Raw genomic sequence first — 25030 nt, forward strand, 5'->3', positions numbered from 1 at the left:
CTCGGAATGGCACCTTTGAAATCTGGAGGTGAGCTGCTCTTAAGGCATGTTTGGAGCACCATGCACATTTAAACTTACAGAAACAGGTTTTGTCTCTCCCCAGATCTCCTCCATAGTTTAAGGCTTGTATATGTGCACTGTATGGTCTCCAGCAGCTCTATATTCCTCTGAATTTGCCTGGTTTCCATCCATGGATATTTACTTGGCCTAAATTGGAGAAATCTGTATTTCCTGGCTCCAGATCAGAGAATAATTTTGGACAAGTACTTCTCAAGATTATTCATGTAATAAATAAAAGTAACTTTCTTTCTAAATGCAAGGTAATTTGCAACTATCAAACAAGTTTATCAAACAAGAATGACAACAGTTGTGTACCTTTCAGTGTGTTTTATTGCCAGCTTAGCTTATTCTGAACACAAAACTTTCCAGAACAACCAAAAATACTGTTGGCAGACAAGTCTTTGAAGAGAATCATAGAACGCTGGGTTCTATGGCAGACTTCAGGGATCATCTGGTCCAACTTTTCTAGGTACTATTATTGTTTAAATGAGATGGTCCAGCACCCTCTCAAACTGACACTTAAAAATGTACAATGTAGGTAGGGGAATCCATGCCTTCCCTTGGGAGATTATTCCAATGTCTAACTGTTCTCATGGAGAAAAATTTTCTTCTGGAGTCCAACTGGAATCTCCTCAGGAGCAACTTGTGCCCATACCCCTTATCTTTTCCATGTGACTCCTTGTAAATAGGGAGTCTCTATTTTCTTGGTAGCCATCCTTTAAGTACTGAAACATGGTAATAAAGTCTCCCCAAAGCCTTTCTTCCTCAAGAGGGAACGAACACAGTTTTCTCAGCCTCTCCTCATATGGCAGGTCCTCCAGTTCACTGATCATCCTTGTGGCCCTGCTCTGGACCCTCTCCAGCCTGTCTGCATATTTTTTATATAGCAGGGACCAGAACTCAGTCAATACTCCAGGTGTGGTCTGACAAGCACTGAGTAGAGTGGGGTGATGTCTTCTTGATTTCTGCTGCTGATGTCCTTGTTGATGCAGCCCAGCATCCTGTTGTTTTCTTTGCCCTGCGTCACACTGTGCACTCATGGTGAGCCTGTTGTCCACCAAGACCCCCAGGTCCCTTTCCACAGGGCTGCTCTCCAGCCAGGTGGATCCCAGTCTGAACTGCGCTCCTGGGTTATATGTTCGCAGGTGCAAGCCCTCACCCTTCCCCCCATTGAACTTCACAAGGTTCCTGCTAGCCCACTCCTCCAGTCTCTCCACGTTTTTCTGGAGAGTGGCTCTCCCTTCTAGAATGAAGTATATAGCTGTGTGGTGTAAACACACCTGTCAGGGACCATTAAAATAAATTACCAGATTACTAAAAATTTGCAGAAGTATAGAACAAATGCTTATGGCAAGAATTAACAAAGGTAATACAATCTTTATTAATCACAAGTTTAATTTATTTTAGTTGTTTTCTATAACCTTTAGAACACTGGGACATGCAAATTCCTTATCTGCAGACTCCTAAGAAGGCAACTGTTTGCTTAGCTGATTAGCAACCTTGTATTACATGCAAAAACAGCAGCAGAGGCTTTAAAATCTTTTTTGTCATAATTAAAAAAGTTGGGGAATTATTTGCCTGAGACTTAGATCCCTAAAAATGATTACATACACTACTTTACACTGGGCAGTCCAGGTTCTCAAATCCCACATCTGTGCCTTGTCAGACATCACTAAAATTATGGTCCCTGCATGTACTGATACCTTAACAACAAAAATTCCGATAGATTATTTGAACAATTACAAGTTTAGAAGTGTGGCATTACATTTAGAATGTAACTTAGGTCACAGATCATATTTTCAGTAGTGTGAGTACAGCTATCACAAAATGACACAAATTTTTCAGGCAGTAAGAATTGAAAATACTTTGTAAACATACCCTAGAGTCACAATGTTCTTTATTCTTGTAGGAGCAGTCTTATTGCTATTGCTAGATTTATCTTTTTTAAGTTTCATTAAATAGGTCTATCAAACAAACCATGACAAGGACTACTAAACAATGAATTAAACAAAAGAAACTGAAAGCATTTTCAACTGCATGGTGTAAAAAAAGCTACCCTGAAACTCAGATGCACAAGAGACACCCCTTCAAGAGTTGTATCAGGAGTGTCAGTACTGACTTGACATCAATAAGTACCTGTCATCTGGAGTTAGCTACATTATGATCACTAATACTGTACTTGATGGTCTGTTTACAGGAGGTGGGGGTGTTCACTAAAAGCCAGGGTATCCAACAGGGTGTGAGAGGAGACTTGATGACACTTTTCCATCTTTTCCTGACACAAGTTCTTCCATGTTCTGCTTTTGGTAGTAGGGCACAGGAGACACTGTCCAGTCGCTACTGTACAAACAGGATGCTGAAGGCCATTACAACACAGCACACAGCCACGTAGGGGCTCTTCCGTTCACCTAGGGGAAGGGAAAGAACCCAAAACCAAAAATTTAGGCATGACTAAAGAGATCTAGAATGCTCCTAGCCTAGCATGGCTTACTATAAATCCTCTTTTCTGAGATGCAGTTTCCATGAAAACATAAAAAAAAGCCACCCCAAAAACACAGGGCAGCTATCTCTTAGTGCCAAAGACAGTCAGGAGGCATACATCAGATACCTCATTAGGACAAATCTTTTACTGGGCTACCACTGGTCAAAAGCTGTTTTGTGTCAGCTAGGAAGAGGTGCACCTCAATGCTATCTGGCGATGACAAGTGCTAGGTGCAGTGTGGATCTTCTATGCATGGTGTCATGTAAGAGCCAGCTAACTGGCAGGGGAGTTCACAGTGGCCCAGACATGGCCAGATGCCTGTCTTTTTTGTTTGCTAGAAAGACATAACAATGCTAGCATATGGAGAGGGTCTGGTGCACAGATTTTCAGATTAGTGATAAAAATGGCCAGCAGATTACAGAAGTTGCACAGACATGTCTATTTCTGACTTTTTCAATTAAGTGTTACAGTTTTCCATGGCAGACCGTGAATGAAAGTTAATTTTCTTCCATTAACAGACACACTTGGTGGCAAAGGCAGTAAGAGAGAGACCTTTTTCTATTGATTTGCTCCAGAACAAAATGTTACCTAGGTCTTTTGTTCACCAAATAAACTATGATAACAAATAATCTTAGGCAGGGAACTGTAACACAATCAGGGGAACATCACTAATGTTAATCAGACTGCTACCTATTTACATGGGCACTTCCTCCATTTAATTTGCCAGGTGTTTTTAACCCTCTACTTAAGAATTACAGTTCATGAATCCACTGGCTTCTCTCTGGAGAGAAGAATCAGCACACAATGGTACTTCCAGCCTACAAAACTGTCAGGTAATGTTAACGCAGCAATGACTCTTTAAAGTTTCTGGTTTTAAGCACTCACAAGCATAGAAACAGAACTGAAGCTGCTTGCTTTAAACAAAATTCAAATTCCTGCTGCTGTGCAAGATTTTTTGTCTTGTTATGAACAATCTTTTCTGAGATGAAGTTTTCAGAGAAGGATTAAATAAACAAAAACTGCCAAGGCTCCCAAATCTAGCATTAAGGTGTAATCCTTGAAAACAAAAAGTCTCTTTTACCAGCAGGACCTTCAAACATGGGAGGAACAAACTTTCCACAGCAAAAGAAAAATAAAATACTTGTAGTGGCACCTCCCATAAGCAGAAGTGCCTGCCACAGTGACATTACAAGATGTTGTCATGATCTGGCATATATTTAATTTAACTTCAAATAACTGAATGAATTAATGTCTGCAGTTTCACATCTGTTTAAAATAAATTTTTGAGGAAGTCCACCTCCTACAGTTTAAAGTATTACAATTTTCATATGGGTTATACTTTCCTGCTCTTAATTTTCTTAAAAGAGAGATCACCATGTGGCGGGATTAAACATCATTTTGCACAACTTTGTAAACATGTAACCACTTGTGGGTTATTAAAATCTTATGCACATGTGAAAAGGTTGTTTAAACATACTGGGCATGTTAAATGTAAAGGAAGCCAATAGGCATTTTTGTATTTAAAAGCCTACACTTTCTACATGCCTTTGTAATTAACACAGATAAAATGACAGGAATCATGTTCAAAGTCCACTAGTTCACTGTTATGCAAAGAATTGCATAGGTGCAAAATCAAGATGCTACCTCCCCATCTGTTCATCTAAAATAAAGTCACATTGGACCACTCTAGATGTAAGTTGAAAATAAATTAGTTTTTTTACTGAAAAAAAACCAACACAAAAAGGAAGCAGTTCAGTATGGAGCACAAGAGTGCATGCATTACCTTGGATTCAGGAAATGCAAACATGTTAATGTTAGTACACGATGGGAAAACCAGAATACATTCCAGATGAACCGCAGTTCTTAACTTCATCTGACAAGACCATGGTAAAAATTCTTGTGTACTCTTTTTTTGACTGCTTGCTGTACACAGCTATTAAGACAAAAATATACTTGTACTTAATTAATTAAAAAGAAGATGGTAAAGTCAGGTGTTCTCTTCAACTTTGAACAAACCTTAATGCAGCTGAATTTTTACATTTGTTTTTGCTTGTTCATTTTTGACAGCCCCCACCTTGCCAGTATCTTTCAATTACAGTACTAAAATTGGTTCTGATATGTCTGTTATCTAAATAGGACGATATCTGCAAACATTTGGACAACAGATCTTCACAAAAAAAACTGGTCTCCATGTTGGTGCTTTTTTGACATACAGACATTTGTATGTCATGTCCCTTTCAAAGCCTAGGAATACAGAAAAGGGAACCATACAGTTTTCCTTTAGGTTCAATGAAAAGTAGGAAGATCTAGAATTACAAGTTTGGTGTTTCTGCAATAACAATGCAATTTGAAGAGCACTGTTTTGATGATGGATTTGTAATTTAAAAAAAATTTTGGATACACCTCAACGCTAAGAATGATTTCATGTTGCATATTCCAATTTCCTCTTCACAATAAACTCAGAATAAGAATTAAACCCAATATAAATATGAACATTATAGGAAAATGTCTAAAATCAGAGAGAGCTGATTAGCCTCCATATAAATGTCACTTCCTATAAACAGCTTTGCGAAATGCTAACGTGCACAGAAAGTAACCAAAAAAGGGAGAGAAAAAAGACATTTGTGGCTAAACAGAACCTTACTGCATTATGAATTCCATGTTGTTTTATTACCATAAGGTAAATATCTGGCTTTTGTCAGTAGTCCATCAGAATTTCAAGAAGACAGCTGTTTATAAAGAATAATATAAAAACAAATCCATGACCAAGAAGTATGTCCTTGGTTATTTCTCACAGTAAAAAGTGCAACAGATTGTTGCAAATATAACACCACACGTATGAATTTACATTAGAAAATCCAAGCTTCCACGATGCTAAGTTGGTCAGTGAAATGCTGCTTCCCCCCACCCCTCCATTTCATGGAGGTAAAAATCTGCATTTTTTTAAGATGATGTATGAGTATGGGTCTCATTACTACAAGGAAAAATTATCTAAAGAAATAATGCATACTCTAGCAAAAGAACCAGTCTTAAATATTTCAAAGAAAAAACCAAATAAGTTACCAATTCTGGCGCATTTCCAGAATATTCCCAATAGTCTGTAAAGATAAAAAAAAACTCATTAGGCCCTTGGTTTATTAAAATAATTTAAGTAAACTGTATTTTATTTCTTCTAATCTAAAACAATTCAAACAAACTGTAGTTTGTCAACTTGACACTATTGTCAACATCACATAACACCAGATACCTGCAAAGAAGGGTATAGGCTATGAACTAAACAAATGGCAAAGTTCTTTTTAAGTCTAGCATGGTTTTTTATGCATGCAAGAAAAACAAAGATGCATTTATTCAGTCTGTGTTCCAAATCTGAAGATCTGATCAGGATTCTACATTTTACATTTAAGTACCCCAGGAGAGAAATAAAACAGAACTAGAAAAATACTAGAGTAGGAAAAACCAACAGGTCTCCTTGTTACGACTTTTGACATGATGATTTTGAAACAAGTTTTCTTACAGGTATAAGAGATGATAAACTGTGAGTACTTTAATGCTTTGTAGTCTCTCTGTTGTATTTCTCTTAGCAATAGTAAATAAAAATGCCCCTTCTAGCAGAGCACACACATAAGTGTAAGCTGATAAGAGAATACCTGCATTGAAAAAAGTAAAAAAAAAAAATAAAATTCTCCAAGTTTGTTTTTATTCCTTTACCAAGGTTTACCTTGCTTGTGCCTCTAATCCTGCTTGCCCAGAACGTTAATTCTCACAAGTGAAAAAACAAAGGAGAAGAGCAGATTTCAACTATTCAGAGCGGACCCAGAGGGATGTATGCACATGTAGGCCAAAAATACATAATTTCTCTGCGTAACTAAAATAATCTCATACTCACTGCTCAAGAGGAAAGAGAGCAGGGCCTGCTTTAGAATCTGAGGAGTAAGAGGGGAAGAAATACAGAAACACCCTGAATTAGATACCAGCTTTCAGCCTTTCAAATGTTACTCAAAACTGTGTTGAAGGCTTGTCTGTATGAAGGTCTCCTTCACAATAAGACTGGTTGCAATGCAGTAAAAACATCTGGATTCAACTATATTGTCTATTTACAGAGTTATGGACTAAAAAAAACTTAATTATTTTTCTCCTTCTCCTGATATGTTTATCAGCAGTAACTTCAGTCTACATTATTTATGGGGTTGTATATACTACCTGCTGTGATGGCAGTTCTCCAAGTGCTTTCCCACAGCGCTCTGAACCCATATCCACAATGGTTTGATTATCTGTCTTCCTCCTATCTTGGGCTCTAGCAAATGCCTGTTTTTTTCCCTGCTTAAATTCAGACAGTTTTGAGCCACTCACTTCTGAATACTTCAGCAGTCAACATACCCTAAATTTTTAAAATTATTTTCTGCACATCTTCGTATTTTATGGTCTCTCTTTTACGGTCTTAGTTTACTTCAGCACCAATTCCTCTTTCCATTTAGCAGCCTTCACTTCATTTCTGAAACAAAGGTCTGGTGTTGGGCAGGTAAGAAGTACAAGTTCCTAGAGGTAGCAACTGACTTAGGTTTTTAAATTCAAAGTGAAATGCTTTTTGACTGATGTGCCTTTTTCTGACCAACTTATTGTGAACAGCATTTTCATTTTTAGAAAACAGTATTTTTCATTTGTGCTTTAGATAATTTTAGCTAAAGCCAAAAGTATTTATGTATAGTCTAAGCTTCTTTTTTTCTCCTTTCATATAGCTGCACAAGCAGAAGTAATAATCCCTGCATGCAGACCATCACAATTTTCCAGGCCAAGAGGTCAGACAGTAATATAACCTAAAGACATCTAAAAGGGCATTAATGCGTAAATCTCAAAGAGCAAAAGAAACAGCCCGATAGTACTGTACAGATGGTGCTTAAGGCTCTCAAAACTGCCATTACTCTCTGCAAAACTAAGATCTATTGATTTATGAAGTTAAATTCACCACCAACAGGAGGGCTGACAAGCCTTCCAACAGGTAACAACAGTACCTTTTTTAAAGCCCATTTTAAAGTACCATTTTAAAGCCCATTAGCTGGGCTGCTAATGGAACAGCCCAGCACATTTTTGTCCACACAGTCTGCTGTTGAGCAAAAGCAAATTAAAATCTAGACCTTCTAACAGCTATAATCACAGCCTCTGAATGAACGGGGGGGGCTCACACTGGAAGAAAAACCTGTGCAGGTCTTCTGCTCTCCTGAAGTTTTACACTGCTCATCTCGGGTCCACAACATGCATCTCCAAGTCAAAAATTGTGACTGTTACAGAAATGATGGTGCCCTGAATGAATCTGTTCCAAAATACTTCCTCCTGAAGCAACTACTCAAATGAAATGCATTGTTCCTTATTCTCCCCTTCACATTCATCTTCACCCCTGTTTTGACCAGGTGAAATGTGTCACACTGGCTTGCATCCCTGCTCTCTTCTGGCAGCCCCAAGTCACATGTGCACGAGCTGCTGCATATTTCTGGCTTTCAGTGTTATGTTAAAAGCATTAATCATTAAAGTGGTGTTGGTTATCTGCAGGACAAAAAAACCTCTCAAAATAGAACCCAGTTAAGGTGAGAATGGGTTAGTCGGGCTGCAAACTTTGGCTGCTAGACTGAGAATGCTGAAAACCCAGCAGACATGTGTCTAACAGGACAACCCCACTGCCACTCCAGGAGGGAGTGTGAGAGATACCCCACCGCAGGGCTTATGGGAAGTCAAAGGAAATCTCTGCTGCATATAAACGAACATAGCTTTCTGGTTAGCAGGGAGGAGAGAACCATGTTGTGATACACAGTCTCCTCCAGCTAGCATGAAACAGTAAATCTTCACTTGCTTTCCCAACCTTAAGTTCTATTGCTCAGGACAAAGCACATGGAAACACTCAAGTCACATCAGGGAAAATGAAGGTTTAAAATTCTGTTCGGCTTGGTAGGAAAAAGACAAATTTTGGCAGGAGTCAAGGGCATGAAATACAATGTTAAGAGGATGGGTGACATCACTTTGCAACACATTCTCTCAACCAACACAAACATGTTTCTTTACTTACTATCAACAGATTTAAATCTTCACCAAAGTCACCACTCACTTAATCAGAAATACAGTGAATAACTATCAACATTTCTCCTCTCTGTCACTTTAATATTTTATTGCTACTTTTTTATTCTATTAATTTGGAGCAGGAATAATGAGGTAAGATCATCTCTGTGGTAAAATGAAATATGACTAGAATTTATTATATCCAGTATGTCTAGACATTTCCATCTGAGCATGGAATATGTTAGTGAAGAGGGACAGACAGGAGTTTAACAGCATATGAGGTCCACGTAAACATCTACCATTCAGGAAACAAATTTCATTGCTTCCAGGCCCGTGTTTTATTCTCCAGTACAAAGTAGTCTACATACGTATATATAAAACAAAAATAAAATAGTATGTCCAACATCTATATAAATACAAACCTACAGATCAAACGCCCAACTCCTCCAGTGTGTCAGCACCCTTTGAAAACATTTTATGAAGAGAGTTCTATTGTACTCCAGACAGATTTGCCTCAAGAATAAACAGAGTAGCTCCAGATTAAAGGAAATACTCCTTGCCAAAAACAGCACTAAAATTTTAATCAGTAAAATAAATATTCTTACTCCTTACTGTGTATACCTCATTGACTATTGTGTTATCTTTGACTAGCAGACACCAGAATTCCCTCCACCCTCCCTCAGTCCTTCATGAAGTCATCCTTTCTTTCCATCTTCTATCAAAAGAAATCTCTCATGTCAGTGACAACCTCATGGCCCCAAATGAAAGGACACCAGCATTTTCATGTTAGAACTCCAAAATGAAAAAAAGCTAGTCTACTCTGGGTATCTTACACTACTAGAAGAAAACCTGTGTGATAAAATGGCAATTCCAGAGGTTAATTGCAACACAGGCTTTCAGAAGACAGACATGCAGTAGTTGTTAAGTCTACTTAAAACTTGACACTTTTTCTGAAAATTAAATGTGATAGAAGAGACTCAGAGGGAAAAAACCCAACATTTTACTTAACAGCAAATGATCAAATAAAAAAATAAGTTAAACACTCAGTGCCCAACAGTCTTTTTTTTTTTTTTTTTTTTTTTTTCCAGCTACAATTACCTCCTACTTTTATAAATATTATATCCTTTGGATTAACCTTAGGTGACAGTGTTAGTGAAATACTATGGACTGCCTCAGTGGTTTCTAGATCAAAACTCCTGTTAGTTTAAAACCACAGCATATTGCTGACTGCACCTAATTCCCAGTTACATTATTTGTTAGCACAATGAAAATAGGTAAGCCAAAAGATGAATGGGCATTAACAGCTTAAAGTGAGGCACAGATTTGGCTCTGTGGCTGTCTCCCTTTCCCACTATCCCAAGAACTGTGCTGCTGAGCAGGCAGGGAAGAACTTTTGCAAAAGTATTGGGCCCGCAACATTAAACTCCGTGCAGGAGAACAGGGGACCAAAAGGAGAAAAACACTGGTCACCTAGGAACACGTACATAAGGAATAAAAGTGAGAGATGAAGTTATAGTGACCCAAAAAAAAATAATTAAGTTTTGTAGAAGCTTGCAAAAAACCTCTTCTATTAACTCCTCAGATAATTAAAAAAGATTATTTTAAGAGACCACAGGTAAGGACAGCGGTGATTATTTTTAAATAATCTGATTTTTTTTAGTTGCAGACTGTTGCAGAAGCTGTGTTTCAAACTAGTACCTCCAAAATGTCTACTCTGAAAACAAACAGACAGCTTCTGCTGTTAATGTTTTTTGTCCAGACTTAAGAATAATTAAAAAAATTATTACAGTGATAGCTGCATGTAGAAAAATGCTTGCTTTCTGTCACTTATGTCTGTATCTTCAATAAGCACTTAATGAGAAAATCTAGACAATAACTTACAAAGCAATATTAGCTGGCTTTGTTAATTAATTAGTTCTTACTAAAAATAGCAACCAAGTGTTTGCAATTACCTCACTGCCTTCTTTTGTAAGGTGTAAACTGAAAACCTCTCCCTTTAAAGAAGAGGGTCATTTTAAAAAATATCATTGGTTATTATCATGTATCATTGGCAGATACTAAGGCTAAAACGTTGCTGTTAAAACCAAACAGCATGTGCATTTTGTAAATGCTCAGACTACATACCCGGTTTTATTTCTGTCCAGTATGCTGGGAGCCAAGGATCTGATATAGGCACAGGTACATATGAGCAGCAGGATTACTGTCAGTAGACTCTGGAAGTTGAAGATGGCAGACTACAGAAGAAAATTAGAACAGAAAGATTATGTCTTTGCAGTACAAAAGATCCCCTAAACAATATCCATTAAAAACAAAAATCAAACCAACAATGCCAGTGAGCAAGAATGTCTTTTAACAGCCCATTGTACACGACGGTGCAAAACCAGTTTTTTTACTTCACAATTAATCCCAAGAAGGGTAAAGAAAATAGTAACCTAACAGTTTTACCCCCAGACACCTGTTCCAAAGTCAGTTTGTGGAAAGTCATCAGCAGCAGGCCAAGAGTTACGGAAAACAGATGTTCCCTCTCAGGCAGGAATAAGTGTAACTGCAGCTCACATCAATAGAATATGGTGGTGTGGTGAAAGTGAAGTGTGTTTGACAACTATACCAGCAGCAGCAAGACAGAGAATAACAAGAAATACGTAGAAGGATTGTTAATATACAGGTCTATGAAGACTACATCCAAAATTCAACAGATTCAAAGAAATATATAAAATTAAACACATCTGAATTATGAAAAGATAACTGAATAATTTTATTTTCAAATTATCTTTTGATGTGAAGTTTAAAAACATCTTTACTATAAATGTGTTTTTAGAAGTGTAAATTATATGGAAAATGCTGGACAAATTATGAAACTGCCTTAGGATGGAGACTAATCAAGATAGTAAAACTAATCTGTCTACTGGCAGTAAGAAGAAACAATTCTTGAAAAACTGCGATAATATTTGGCTATTTGTTAATCTTTAAAATGCCAGTAAAATGTAGTAAGTGCATTATACAAGGTTGTTGTTTTTGTTTTTTTTAACTAAAGTCTAAGACTTGTGTGGCCAACATGTTCTTTATTAATTAACTTATAATCAACTATCATTGCTTATGTGAAACAATCTGTCTGTTTCAGAAGCACAAACATTATAAGAGAAGGTTTTTATGTAAGGACTGCTGTAGCTCCATAATCAAGTACAAAATCTGGAAGAAAGATGGCTGATGCTGATTTCCAGCAAGTGCCACATCACCATTACAAGAAATAATGCACCAGTAAGACTGTTTTTTTTTCCAGTAAGTTCATTGGAATTTTTTGTAGCAATATTTGCCTATTAGTCTTTCTGATTTGTAGTTTCTAATAATTGGTCCCAGATCTGAGACTTAGATTCTTATTACAGTGTGAATACAACGTGAATACAACCCAGCAGCATGAAGCTGCAGTTTTATTGTTTGTTTTTTTGTTGTTTGTTTGTTTAACTTAGCAAGTTTTAATGGATATTTTAGTGAACAACATCAGGTAGTATACTAGGCAACTGCTTAAAGATCCTTATTTTCTCTTTGCCCACCTACACTCATTTGAAAATCCTAATCAGTGTGAAGTCCAAAAGAATGGCAAAGCCAATAAAATAAATTTTCTCTTAGTTCTGCAGTTTTGATTAATTTGTGTCTAAGTATCTAATCTTTTTTGTACTGCTCAACCTAAAGTCTGAGTAGTAGTATTTAATCAAGTGTAAATACTTAGCACTTAGGAAGGGGTATTAGACTGCAGTTTCCTTCTTCAAGCAGAACTCAGTGGGATTTAGGAGCACATCAGAGTTCACATTTCCACAGCGTGAGGCACAGCTCTGTTGATCTATGCACACCTTCCTCCTATGTCATGTAATTCTAATGTTTTGAAGCTCCAATTTCTCTAAATAATTACGGATAATTAAAAAAGAAAATCACAGTAGATCAGAATTACACTAAAAGCAAATTTAGAGATAAAAATGAGAAGCTCTAGTAAGAGCAAAGCCACTGGAATATCCACGGCGCTTCTGATACTGAGATTTAAAACCTCCTAACAAAAAAAATATATAGCATAACCTTAGCTTACACAGACATTTCCATGAATCATATGAAGCAATACCAGAACTTGGGTATAACTGCCAGCGTAAATTCATGCATTACACAGGAACAGATACACAACAAATTTAAATGTTTCAGTTAATGGAATTCAACAGACCACTCCTCCATGGGGAGCTACCTGTAAAAAAGCAATAGCATAGAGAGGCTCAAGAAGCAACTGAGAAACACTGCCACTGCAGCCTGTATGGGAGATTTCAGCATCCCTGAGGGCATGTCCTCAAAGGCAGCACTAGCCATTGCAGTGGGCATGCTACTCTCTTTTACTTCTGCCCAAGGAGAAGCCCTTCTTGCACCAGCCTTCCTTCTGAAGCAACAAAATTCCCAAGCCAGATTCCTCATTCCTCCTGCCCTATGACAGGGGCAACAGGCTGAGAGGTAAAAACAGGGACAGGCTGAAAATGTGATCATAAGGATGAAGAGAGAAAGTAGGCAGTGGAGAAAGGCAAAGAGTAAATGATAACTACATGCAACAGCTGACATGCAGGAAGGTTTCTGGGATGAGTAAGAACATTGACAGGGAACATCACGAGTGGAGAGGTGATCCAGCACCCAAAGTCTGCCCTCAGGTGCTCAAGGGGAGGCTACCTGATTTTTTCCTAAGCAACAGCATTTGTTAAATCATGCTTAGTGTAGTATTTCAGCTTAGCTAGCCAACTCATCATTTCTGTTCTCCTGTGTTGTAAATAATGGAGAGATTATTCACAAAGGACAAAACACTGCCCATCTCTATCAGTAGACTCTGGCCTTTGTATAATGCACAAGCTTTTGCCAACTTCAGAAAACAGGAAACTCTCAATGCCCCCCAGAGGCAACTCTTACTACCTAAGAGAGGCTCCTGTGGGTCTAGGAACGTGACAGGGCCGGATCCAGGAGTGGCTGCCTCTCAGCAAACCAAGATACTCCCTATCAACTGATTAATTTGATCAGTCCTCCGGGAGAGACAGCTGCTTTCAGTATCTCACAGTGCAGTGCCTGCCAGAACTCGGTTCCCATGAATTCCTGCAAGCTTTCTCCTGCAGCTGCTTCCCAAGCAGGCTGGCAGTGTCAGGTACTTCAACATACAAAAATGGCAGCAGGGCACACTTGCTTCCTCTTAAGCAGAGACTGTAAATGTATACTCATGAAATGTGTATTAGTCAATCAGTAGGGGCAGTACATAATTGTTCTTTGTTGGGCTCTTCACATGTTTCTTCAGATACGCAGTACAGGGCATCACTGTAATTACAGACACCATTTCACCAAAACATCCTCTGAATTACACCTTTACCTATGTAGTCACTTTAAAAGGACAGACATGCATATTTTAAAATTTGTCAACAATTTTAAACTGGAAATGAAAATTTATTTCTAAAGTGGATGGCTCTACGTTTCACATCCAAAGTAATTCTTATGGTCCAGATGAATTTATAGAAAAGAGCAATTTATATCCAGCTGCTTGAACTGATGTAATTTAAAACTGCTGTAAAAGTCATACATTACTCAGAATTCTTTTAACAAATACTGTCCTCACATCCTAAGCAATTTGGGAAATGTTGCAATGTAGGTGGGTTGCAGTTCATCCGATCCAAAAGTAATTAATCAGAATTTTTAAAATGTCTTGACCAACTTAATGTAGATCCTGTGAGCCTCATTCCCATTGTTAAGAAATTTCAGCACACAGAGAAATTGATGCTAATTTTTAGGCTGTGTCCACATGTTGATGAAAGGACAACTAACTTCCACAGACTCAGATTGCAAATGCAGAAAAAAATCAGCACTGGTATTTTATTGTTGTTCAAAACAGTGCAAGCTGTGGCTTTAATCTTACATGCTGAAATTTTCTACATTTGCATTTGGCACATTTCTGACATGGTGGAAACACCTTAGTAGTTATATTCTATGTTACTTAGGTAATTACACTTCCCCCCCCTCCCTCCCCTGTGTGCTGTCTCCAGGTAGTTGTGGAGCACTACCACATCACCTGCAGCACTAAGGAGACATTGTATTCATCAGAACTTGCAAGAGCAAGCTTTTTCTTAAGTCTTCAGTAATTTAAGACCATGGATTTTCGCTTTGAGAGCTACATGCCCAAAGGCTCTTTTAAATCCTTTCCAAAATTAAAGCTTAGAAAAATGCCTCAATATTATTTCCCTGATCATATCATACCTCAGTAAAAATAGTTCCATATAACATACCTTAGAAATAAAGAATGAATACTCTTTACTGTGTTCAGATTAGCAGTGGTGACATGTATTAGAAATACTCTTGTGAATACATGGTAGTTAGAAGACCAAAGTTATAGCTAGAAACCATGTCAGTATATTCCCATTTGAGTCCTCATCTGAACAGTGTAGCTGTCAGCACAGGGGATATACTGAGGCAAAACAGGGAGCTGCAAGGAAAGAAACAGTCTTCTAGTTGCCCCTAGAAGACACTATCAGTGAGTTTGCTAAAATGCTGGAGGTGGTGTGACAGCTCCTTTTCTGGGGTGAGGAGAGATGGAAGGAGGAGCTTGTGCACAGAGTAAAAAAAGAAATCTATGGAACAGAACATGGTAATGTAACTGCTTAATATACTTTACTAAATGTTGATTTAGCGTGAAAATATTTCCGTGTGGCTGAGAAATGGAATCCTGATGGGCCATAACATTTGCACAGCCCCTGTCAACCTGATTACAGACAACGTTGTCACTCCTGCAACCCAGTCAGCATTAAATTTACTACACTTGGAGAGAATAAAAAAAAAAAGGCAGCTCAGAGTTCTGGTTATCAATAACAACTGCTAATCTGAACACATTAAAGAGTATTCATTCTTTATTTCTCAGGTATATTATATGGAACTATTTCATTCAATCTGCTGAAAGGAAGGGCACACTGATGATTGCCTAATTTTTTAGTGACCACTGGGAAATGTGTATTCAGCTTCAGCAGTTATAACCATAAGAAATGCACTGATCCTAAGCTTTTTGCTACAGTGAAAATAACAGCCACATCAAAGACTTCACGCAGTATCTGCCTCTGTACGTCTTATTCTCGTACATTTTCTCATTCAGATACTGTTTTGTTGCATGTGTTTGCAGACAGCATCACATAATTATGAACCACGTAACGATGCACTCCTTGGACTACACTATAACGAATTACACTGTTAATTTTGATGCAACTATGTGTGTCATGGAAGGACCCAGTGAATTTCCCCTTGCCTCATACACTTATATTTAAAATAAACCACCTGATATCACAGTTCTAGAGAAGAAGAACATGTAGGAGAACAGAAACCCCATACTGTCATGCCCCTGGGTTGGTAGAAGCCTAAACCAAAAGGTCTCCTAGTTTATCTCAACAGACTTAACACTGATCCAAAACTTAATCTTCCCTAGACTTTCAGTATTTAACAAAATCAATGTATCTGATTGCAGCATGGCCATTATTTAATCTGTGTGTGCTATAAAAAGAGACCAGTGCAGTGCCAGCAAGTTGTTAAACTTCACCCCACGGTAACTTGTATAATAATTGATTCAAATGGGCAACTACAGACAAATTATTGGAATATTCTAAGGAAATTATAACCTTATTTGAATAACATGCTGCGAAATACAGTCTTCTTAGCAGTTGTTTTTTTTTTTCCTGCACAATACTATAAAATTGATGGATTATTATGTTCTCCAGAACCAAAGAAACAACTGTTGATATCTGATTGTTCAGCTGCCTTTCTCATACTAAAATGTGAGCAAGACCTTAAAATGCAGTTGGACAAGGGCTGATAAAAATGCATAAGCCTACATTAAAATAGTAATGCAGGCTTAAAACCCCATCACAGAAAAGTGAAATCAATCTATGAAATTCTAATAAAGCGGTCCTTAAAAAGCTAAAAGAGAAAATGCCTATTATATGAGTTTCCATTAGGTACTGTGATTCATATTTCCCCAGTCTAAATCTAATTTTTAGGAGTAAAATATTAAAAAAATAATTGGAAATAAAACATGTAGGACTACTTCCAACCTGAGGGTCAAAACAATTGCTAAAAATGTATTAGAACATGCACATAATGATGCTATTTTCCAACCTATTCCAAGGCAATTTGTTTACCCACTGCTGCCAAATGTAATCTGATAAAAATGAATGGAAAAGAAGCATTTGTAAAAAAGGCATGTTAATTAGAAATCCAAAAATCCCAAACAACAAAAACTTGCAAATCAGTTAAGTTTGAAGTGATTATTAGCAAAGCTACACTGAAGAACTAACCCAGAGGTGTTTAGACAAAACTGCTTGTATGAGATTAGTAAGCATCCAAATACCATCAAGCTAGAAGTTACTGGTTGCTCCAACAGTTTTTTTTAGTTTAAGTTTAATGCACTTTCACCCCAGTATTTAGTTTCGAAGGAACTTAAGTACAATAATTAACATTCATTAACATTCCTGTTAAAATCCGTATTTTTACATTTGTAAAATTTAGGCTAAGGCTAAATTAGAGTAACAGGGAATCTTTCCCTATACACTCCTTGAAGAATTATGCTAAGTAAAATGACGAGTACAGCACACAGGAACTAACATGTATTGTTTTAACTCAACTGAAGCCTATTGTTTAAAACAATAACCAATCTTTTTAAACAATTAATGAATTAACAGATGAAAACAGTTGTCTTCTCCTGCAAAAGCTCTCTTGACTTTAACAGGTTTAGTTTTTTCACTGCAATTCAAATCCAGAGATCAATACTGAAATGACACCTCAAGGTGACAATGCTGAAATTCGTTGCTCAACTCAATTTCCTTCTTCTGCTTTCTGACAAGACTTAGACAATAGTTTCAGAATTGAACTTTCGGTGTAAGCAGCTAGCAGATGTAGCATTTCACCAAAAAATCTTACAATAAAAAACTAAGTGAAAGTTGAAAAATTAAACTTTTTTTATCAGGGTTCCTGTAACACATAGGTGTATATGATTATACATTCAGCTAACAGAGACTTAAGTTAGATGAGGCAGCAAAAGCACAAGATATCTTTTCTTCCACGTCTTCTTTGCAGATTAGATAGTCTGCAGTTCTACAGAGATTCTTTCTCTGCTCTCTTCCCCCACTGGATAATAGGAATAATTTCTATAATCTTCTTTCAGGATGCTGAAGCCAAGTATATTCTCCAGAGTAACACAGGGAATGTAATGATACTTTCTGCAACTATAAACAGAGTATGTGACATTCAGCCACTGTCAGAGAGCTCTGTAAAATGACACAAATCTTGACTTGTAGCTCTTTTGCCTCTCCCACCCTAAAAATCTGTACTTTAGTCCAGCAGAAGGAGAAAAACTACCCATGTAAAGAAAAAGACATCTCCTATAATGCGTAACTTCTGGCTTCTTGTGCTGTTCATTGAAGAAGTATGGCCAGTTATAAACTCATACCATTCCTGTGTTTCTGAGGACTGATCAGCAGTTTCCGTGAAATTACATAACCCTCCTTCTGAAGTTGCACACCACACTGCTCAGTTTGTTTACCTCAAGGTTACTAAAGAGTATTAAGAAACAGTGAAGACCATTTGTCAATGGGAGAGGTAAGAGTCATTCTAACATGCCAGCCGATTTTTTATCAAATTCCATCCTTACTCTAATAAAAGCAGAGTACAAAAAGTGTGAGTTTGCAAAAGAAGGTGCTACAGAAGTTTGAACATGGAAGAAAGTCAACATCTCAAAAAGGAAGATACTGAAATATTTTTTCTTTGTTGTATCCAGTATTTTCACTTTTGCAGTACACCTAAAATTCTATCTGTCCAGGCTGGATAAATTTCAGAAAATAATGTTATGGTGAAAGTTCTAAAAATCACACCAAACTCACAAGTAAAAATAAAACTGGATATTGCTTCAGCACAACAGGAAAAAAAACACTTGCCTTCTATTTCTCTGAGTATTTCTTATCCCCACAGAAAGCCTGTGCAATTCAAAGCTGAACTGCATTCATTAACATCTCTACAAAAAGTCTAAGAAGTTGCTGATTGCAGTAAAGGGATGCTGTGTTCTTCCTGATCTAAAGGCTGCACAAAAAGCCTATCTTTGAATTTACCTCAGAATTAAAAACATCAGTAACATTTTTATGTGTCCTAGTTATATACTTTTCTTTGTTCATTAACAGTAGAACCACCTATTTAAAATATGAAAGTAAGAGCAGTTATTTTTTATTGTTAAGATACAATGAACAGCTCTGCAAAGCCTTTGATGTCCCATGGTGTTGGGCAGGCCTACATCACCTCTGCAGGTATCTGATGTGTGGTTTGGGTTCTTAACACCTGCAAGGTAGGTGGCATTTTTAGCAAGATGCTCTGTATATCAGCAGAAAAATGTGTTCAATACTGTAGCTATTGCAGTAGATGTGAGGGATAGATATCTAATGCTTCAACCAGACAAAAAAACAAATTGTCATACTGACCACTTTATGAAAACTTCTCGTTTTGTTCAACTGTCAGCAAAATCAATGACCTGGGTACTAAAGGCTTCATGAGATGAAATATTTGTCACTGCAGCTGTAACTCCCTGAAATTCTAATTGCTTCGTATTGAAGAGAAAATAACATAATAGTAATACTACTACCACTACTAATATAATGCCTCCTGGCATTATAATACTGACATGCAAGATGTCCATCCGTATTCCAAACCAAAATCACATTACAAAGAGATGTGTATTTCTATACATTAATGACACCTTAGGACTCTAAGATGTACTAGGAGATATTTTTAATCCTCTCTGCTTTTAGGCCATGATGAAACCAAAGCTATTAGCAAATTTGAATCAGGGTTGATTATTCCTTCTAACTTCGAATAAGCCAGACATAAAACTTTCTACTTGGGAGACTCCTGAAAGCTCTTTTGCAGAACAGTGTCTCAGATTCTAGTATGTTTATATCCAAGAGCTTGGTTTGGATCAGTATTTACTAATGAATGTTTTTACAATTGGCTACATCAGCATTCCCCTTCCTTCTATAAACACCACTCTAAGACAGAAACAAAGATTGTGACAGAAGTGTTTGTCCTTATGGAAAGCTCCCAAATCAGTTCTTCCAGAGTAATGTGGGGCTCAAAGTCAGTCCTAACCAGAAGGTGGTGGGAAAGAACCCATCTTTGTGAATTCTACAATTCTTTATTTTCTTCATCACCAAATTGCAATTCCAGACACAAAACCTATCTACTAAGACTTCCTTTGAACATATACTCATTTTTGGCGACAACTGCACAGTTTTGCTATAAAGTGAACTTTTGCTATATAGCTGCCCTTCAGTGGGTGAGAGACTCATCGTCTTCAATTTTAATGTAAAATTATTTGAGGCTTCTTCTCCATTTCCACCCACCACACCACATGTGTGTGGCACCCCCATAGGAAACGTTTTGTTGAGTTTTCAGGTATAAATTTCAAGAGTGACAAGATAAACTGCCACAATGGTTTCACAATGGTTTGTGAAAGCCAGGAAGCAATATAATTCCTGCTTTTAAATAAAGTAGCTGTGTCATTATACTGCATCCCTTTGGTTTCCAGTAACTTTTTATTCCACTGAGCAGCTTCTACCCACTTTCAAAGTTGCCTTAAGTTAAAATAGTATACCTTTTTTCTACCCACTCACAGTGATAAGGAAAAAAATAAATACAAGTTGTGCTCTCACATAAACAAAAAGAAAGGCAGCAGCCAGTCTATATACTCTGATAGCAGCTGTCTCGTCACCCAGCACGAGTTTTGACTTGCTTGATGAGGTCATGGTAAGGAAGCCCAGGAGACAATAGGATGGGAAATTCCAACAAATAAAGTCCTTTGGAAATTAAACTTAAAAATTTACGCTATTCACAGAATTACTGGCTTGTCACAACTGCAGCTCATTTTTTTTCGTAGAAAGAGAACAAATTGGAAATGCAGCTCTACTCTCTCCCTTTTACCCATACATAGACAGCAGCTGTTTCCTATTCCATCATCAAGCATGAGCTCAAAAGAAAGTGCCATTAACTACAGCTCATGACTGCTAATCCCAGAAGGAAAAAACTTTTTTTCTAAATAGCCATGACACCAGAGGTAGCACCATGGAGAACCCAAGGTCCTGGATATGCCATAAGGGTTATTGTTTCCCTCGAGGAAATTCAAACACCAGAAGACTGAGGAATCTTACTGTCACTTTCTTTGAAATAAAATCAAGAGAAAAATCTCATGAAAAGGTTTTCTTACTTCAGGTTCCTTGAAGCACACAGTGTAACCTCTAACAAGCAAGACAGACAAGTGGAGAAAAAAATAATCTCATAAGTTCTCAAATGCTTACTATAATATTTTTGCATGATACAAACATTAGTGTTATATTTAAGTGCTAAGCTGAGCAGTGTAAATGTCTCATTGATTGTCATGGTTCTCCTGCCTTTTTTTCCAATCTCAAAGTACTTTAAGTACTGTGAAGAACAGCAAGGTGATGTTGTACCTCTGTAGTATCCACGTTTTCAAGGCTTTGATTAGAGGTGAATGATTCACTTTTCTTTCTTCTCTTGCTTTCTCCATGTGTGTCTTAGATCTTCTGAGATAATTTATGCCTCTTATCTTGAAAACCCTTTTCTCACAGCTTAAAGCCACATATTAGAACAGGTTCATCTAAAAGATCTGCCAAGGAATGCTCAGGTGAGCAACTTCCAGTAATTTCCTGTTGGTGACAAGATCTGGAGCTTAGGAACTTTTTTTCAACTGAACTATAAGAAAGTTCAAGAGATATTAATCTCTTAATAAATATGTGGGATGAACAAACATTCAGCACAGTATACATCACTGTCAATGGATATTAATGGATAACCTGTCAAGCTCAGGTTGAATGGGGCCCTGAGCAACTTGATCTGATGGGAGGTGTCCCTGCCCATAGCAGGAGGTTTGGAAACGGATGATCCTTAAAGGCTCCTTCCAAACCAAACCATTGTGCAGGTCTAAGAAAGGTTCTGAAAGTGCTCATTTTACAGTAATTCTGTGTTGAACTAAAAGTCGTGTACAAACCTTTATTTGTTTAGGGAAATATTTTCTATTTTTAGCTATTCCTTTTAATTTTAAAATTCTGTGTCTGCACTGCTCATGTAAAAATCTTTCTCAACTAAGGCAAAGATTATGTCAACAGCACAGCTCTAACTCTAACCCAAGTAAAAATCCCTCATGTTTATTTTCTGTGCTTCAGAATTAAAAGAAGGCAGAAACCATAGAAAACACAACCGGCAATGCTAGGAAGCCTCTCTGTCACCTCTATACACACCATTCATACATTTAAATTAGCAAACAGACCCAGGTCTCAGGCGCTATTCCTGAAAAACGACACAAATGGTGAATGTCAGGATTCAGATCACCGCTCAAGAAGAAAGACGTCAAACAATATATCCATTAAATGAGAGTATCGGAAGAAACAGAAATTCTACCCTGACAGACAAGGCACCGCAGCCCCGGGCAAGGGCCTCTGCCCCACGGAAAACGCGGGCCAGGCCCGGGAAAAGACTCGGGGGACTGAGGGGGCGGCGGGTTGGGGCGCAGACACGACCGGCTTGCGGGGCTGCTAAGCCTACTGCTCCGCCAGGCTTTACGCTGGGGCTGGGAAGGCTCCGCAACCGCGGCCTCGCTGCCCCGCGGCGCGAAGGCGGCCTCGGCCTGTGAGGGGGTTCAAAGGCGCGGCCCGGATGGGACGTGACAGGCCTCTGGGGCGCCGCCGGGCCCGGGAAGCGTCGGTCGGCAGGGACGCGACTGCCCGTGCGGCGCAGCAGCCGGGGGTGCCGGCGGGAGGGGCCAGGGAGGGGCCGTGGCCGGGGCCGGTCCCGCCGCGACCCCGAGCGGAGCAGCCGCCCCCCGCCCGCCGCCCGCGCTTACCATGGCGACCCGCTCCGCGGCCACATCACACTTCCGGCGGGAGGGGGCGGGGCCAAAGGAGGCGGAGAGGGGGCGGGGTTCACGGGCGGGGGCCTGGGCCGCGATTGGCAGCTGGCGAGGCGGGGCGATGCGATTGGCAGGAACGGGGGGGCGGGAGGCGGGACGGAAGAGGCGAGCGTGATTCTCATTGGCTGCAGCGCGGCCGGCAGGCGCGGGGTCTTTTTCGTGCGGGCGGAAGCGTCGGGCGGCCGGGCGGCGGGAGGAGGTAGGTCGGCAGCCCCGCCCCTCTGCCGTGGCGGGAGCGGCCGGGGCCGGGGCCTGGGCCTGGGCCTGGGCCTGGGCCTGGGCCTGGGCCTGGGCTGCCCGGTGCCCCCTGCCCGACCGGCCCTGTCTGCCTCTTGCCCCCTTGTCCGAGGGGCTGGGGGTCCCGTGGCGGCGCGGCCCCGCGGCCCCGCGGCCCCGCGGCCCCGGCCCCGGCCCCGGCCCCGGCCCCGTCTGCGGGCGGCTCAGGTGTAGAGCTCCTTGCTAGTGAAACGTAAAGAGCGTTAGGAAGGGCTTAATGAGGCTGTTTTCGGAGAAGCCGCTTTCTGTTGCAAAGCCAAGGTGCGCTTCTCAGGGGGAATCCCGGCTGCCTTCCGTCTGGGGGGTGGCTGAGGAGAGGGAGAGGGGCAGCAGAGCTCCCGCTTGGTCTCTTGTGTTTTTGCTCTTGCCCTTTTTAATCGTTCGTTTTCTATAAGGGCGCTTAGCACTTCTAGTCATGTTGAAAGTGCTTGGGTGAAGGGAGTGTGCATTTCCTTATCCTGAGCACCGTGTGTTTTTCCTGTAACTAAAGTCAAAGGTACTGTAAGCATTAAATGTTCTGCATGGCTGGCCGCTTACGCTTGCCTGTGAGACAACCCTGTACAACTGAAATCTGTGGTGATTCTTGCATTTGGCAGCTGTTTTTGACAGTGGCTGCTCTACCATCAAGCCATATATATGAGAGGAATACCCTTTAATTTTGGCTCGCAGTGAAAAATATGTGACATTTGTTTATTAAACCAGGAGACCATTTTTTTTAAGGTATTTACCTTTAATCTTGTGAGGGATTTCAGTAAAGTTAAGGCCTCATGCTTTCTGACTAGTTCCCTGCAAGATCTTCATCGTGGTTATTTTGTATTTAAAGTAAAGTGCTAAGGTATTGCTGCTTGACAGACCTCTGTTCCAAAGTTCTGTGGGCAGTCTCCTCCTCTTTTTATGTGTACACTTTATCATACAGAACTTGGAAAGCAATAATCCTTTCAAAGATGATGGCATTGTTTTCATGTACCTGTCACTGGGGCCAAATAGTTTTAGTTGTGTTTAGTGCAGGACAGGCTTTACTTTTTCCCTTGGTAAGGGGAAACAATTTTTTCTTCCTACTAGAAGCTGGGATAACACTTGATATGCTTCCAGAAGTTGCTGTAGGAGGCTGCAGGGCAATGAGAGTATGTGTAAGACATCTTTATTTAGTGGAATCAAGGCAGTATTCTGGTAAAATGGAATACTTCAAGGCAACTGAAACAAACATACACAGTCCACTTAGAATGCTGTTACTGTCTTCTAAAGAGTAATGTCATTAGTAGTAGTGGCTTTGGTAATTACAATTTTGAGTTCTTTTTAAAACTTAAATTTCAAATTCATAATCAACAAAATGACTTGAATATTTTCCAACGGAAGCAGGAATTTCAGATGGATTTTCTTGTACAACTAATTTTTCTGTCCTGTGGATTTTAGATACTATATAGCTTTTAGATTTGTTCTTATTTTTTCTTGAGATTGTGTAAGTCTAGTGAGGTTCATTAATTTGCAGATTTATCCATTGATTAACTAGGTAATCAGCAAGATGCATGGTAATTTTGTGATTATGTCTTCATACTTCTTAATGTGTCAGCAAATTACATTCACAGAATCAGTTCATTTTATTCATGTGTGAAGGTTTTGGATGAAAAGTGGAGTTCAATTAAAATGCAGACAGTTCAAAAACCAGTTTTATTATCTAGTATAACCTGATGTCACATTAAAGTATATTTCTAAAGTGAAGGAAGTTTACAGCTACAACCAATGAGCAGTTCAACCTCTAATGGTTACCATGACACTGTATTTTAGAGGCAATAATACTTTTGCACTTGTTTTTGTGCCTCTGAGCACAAAGGTGCCTCTGAGGTTTTCCTTTTTGGTTTCACTTTTGGTTTCTCAATGTGGGTTAGTTAACGACATTGAAAAATTCTTTCTGTAAGTGCAGGGGAGAGTGCAGCTGTGTCAGTTCTTGGTCACATTGTGGCCAAGCCTGCTTCCAGGTGGTCATCTAGCTTTCTCTAGTTCAGTAGTTTTGTTTGCAAATGTGCCCTATGTGATAAGTTTTCTGTACCGTTGTCTACTTTGCTAGTTTCTAGTAGATCACGTAAGAAAACCATTGCAGATTCTTTGCAAGAATGCTTTTTATTTACGCTAGCAATTTAATTTTCAGGTGAAGTTTCTGACAGTGTCAG

The 25030-nt window shown here is 39.1% G+C and overlaps 2 protein-coding genes across 5 annotated transcripts in view; one reads left to right on the forward strand and one right to left on the reverse strand.

The window, feature by feature from the left end:
* Positions 1 to 1417: 1417 nt before the first annotated feature.
* TMEM167A (transmembrane protein 167A) lies at positions 1418 to 22563 on the reverse strand. Its single transcript, XM_051643268.1, has 4 exons — positions 22521 to 22563; positions 10712 to 10821; positions 5606 to 5640; positions 1418 to 2468 (listed from the first exon to the last, which is right to left on the reverse strand). Exons 1-4 carry the CDS (start codon positions 22521 to 22523, stop codon positions 2398 to 2400), a joined length of 219 nt encoding a protein of 72 aa, XP_051499228.1. The 5' UTR covers positions 22524 to 22563; the 3' UTR covers positions 1418 to 2397.
* Positions 22564 to 22758: 195 nt separating this feature from the next.
* Positions 22759 to 25030, forward strand: part of XRCC4 (X-ray repair cross complementing 4) — a 180785-nt gene continuing 178513 nt past the window's right edge. For 2 of the 4 annotated variants that reach the window (XM_051643408.1, XM_051643411.1), the window contains exon 1: positions 23265 to 23358. The gene's annotated coding sequence lies outside the window, so the exon portion shown is untranslated. Of the gene's footprint in view, positions 22786 to 23089; positions 23124 to 23264; positions 23359 to 25030 lie in introns of those variants that run through there. The other 2 variants (XM_051643409.1, XM_051643410.1) reach the window with 2 other exon arrangements.

Source organism: Apus apus, chromosome Z, assembly GCF_020740795.1.
Source record: "Apus apus isolate bApuApu2 chromosome Z, bApuApu2.pri.cur, whole genome shotgun sequence".
NCBI lineage: Eukaryota > Metazoa > Chordata > Aves > Apodiformes > Apodidae > Apus > Apus apus.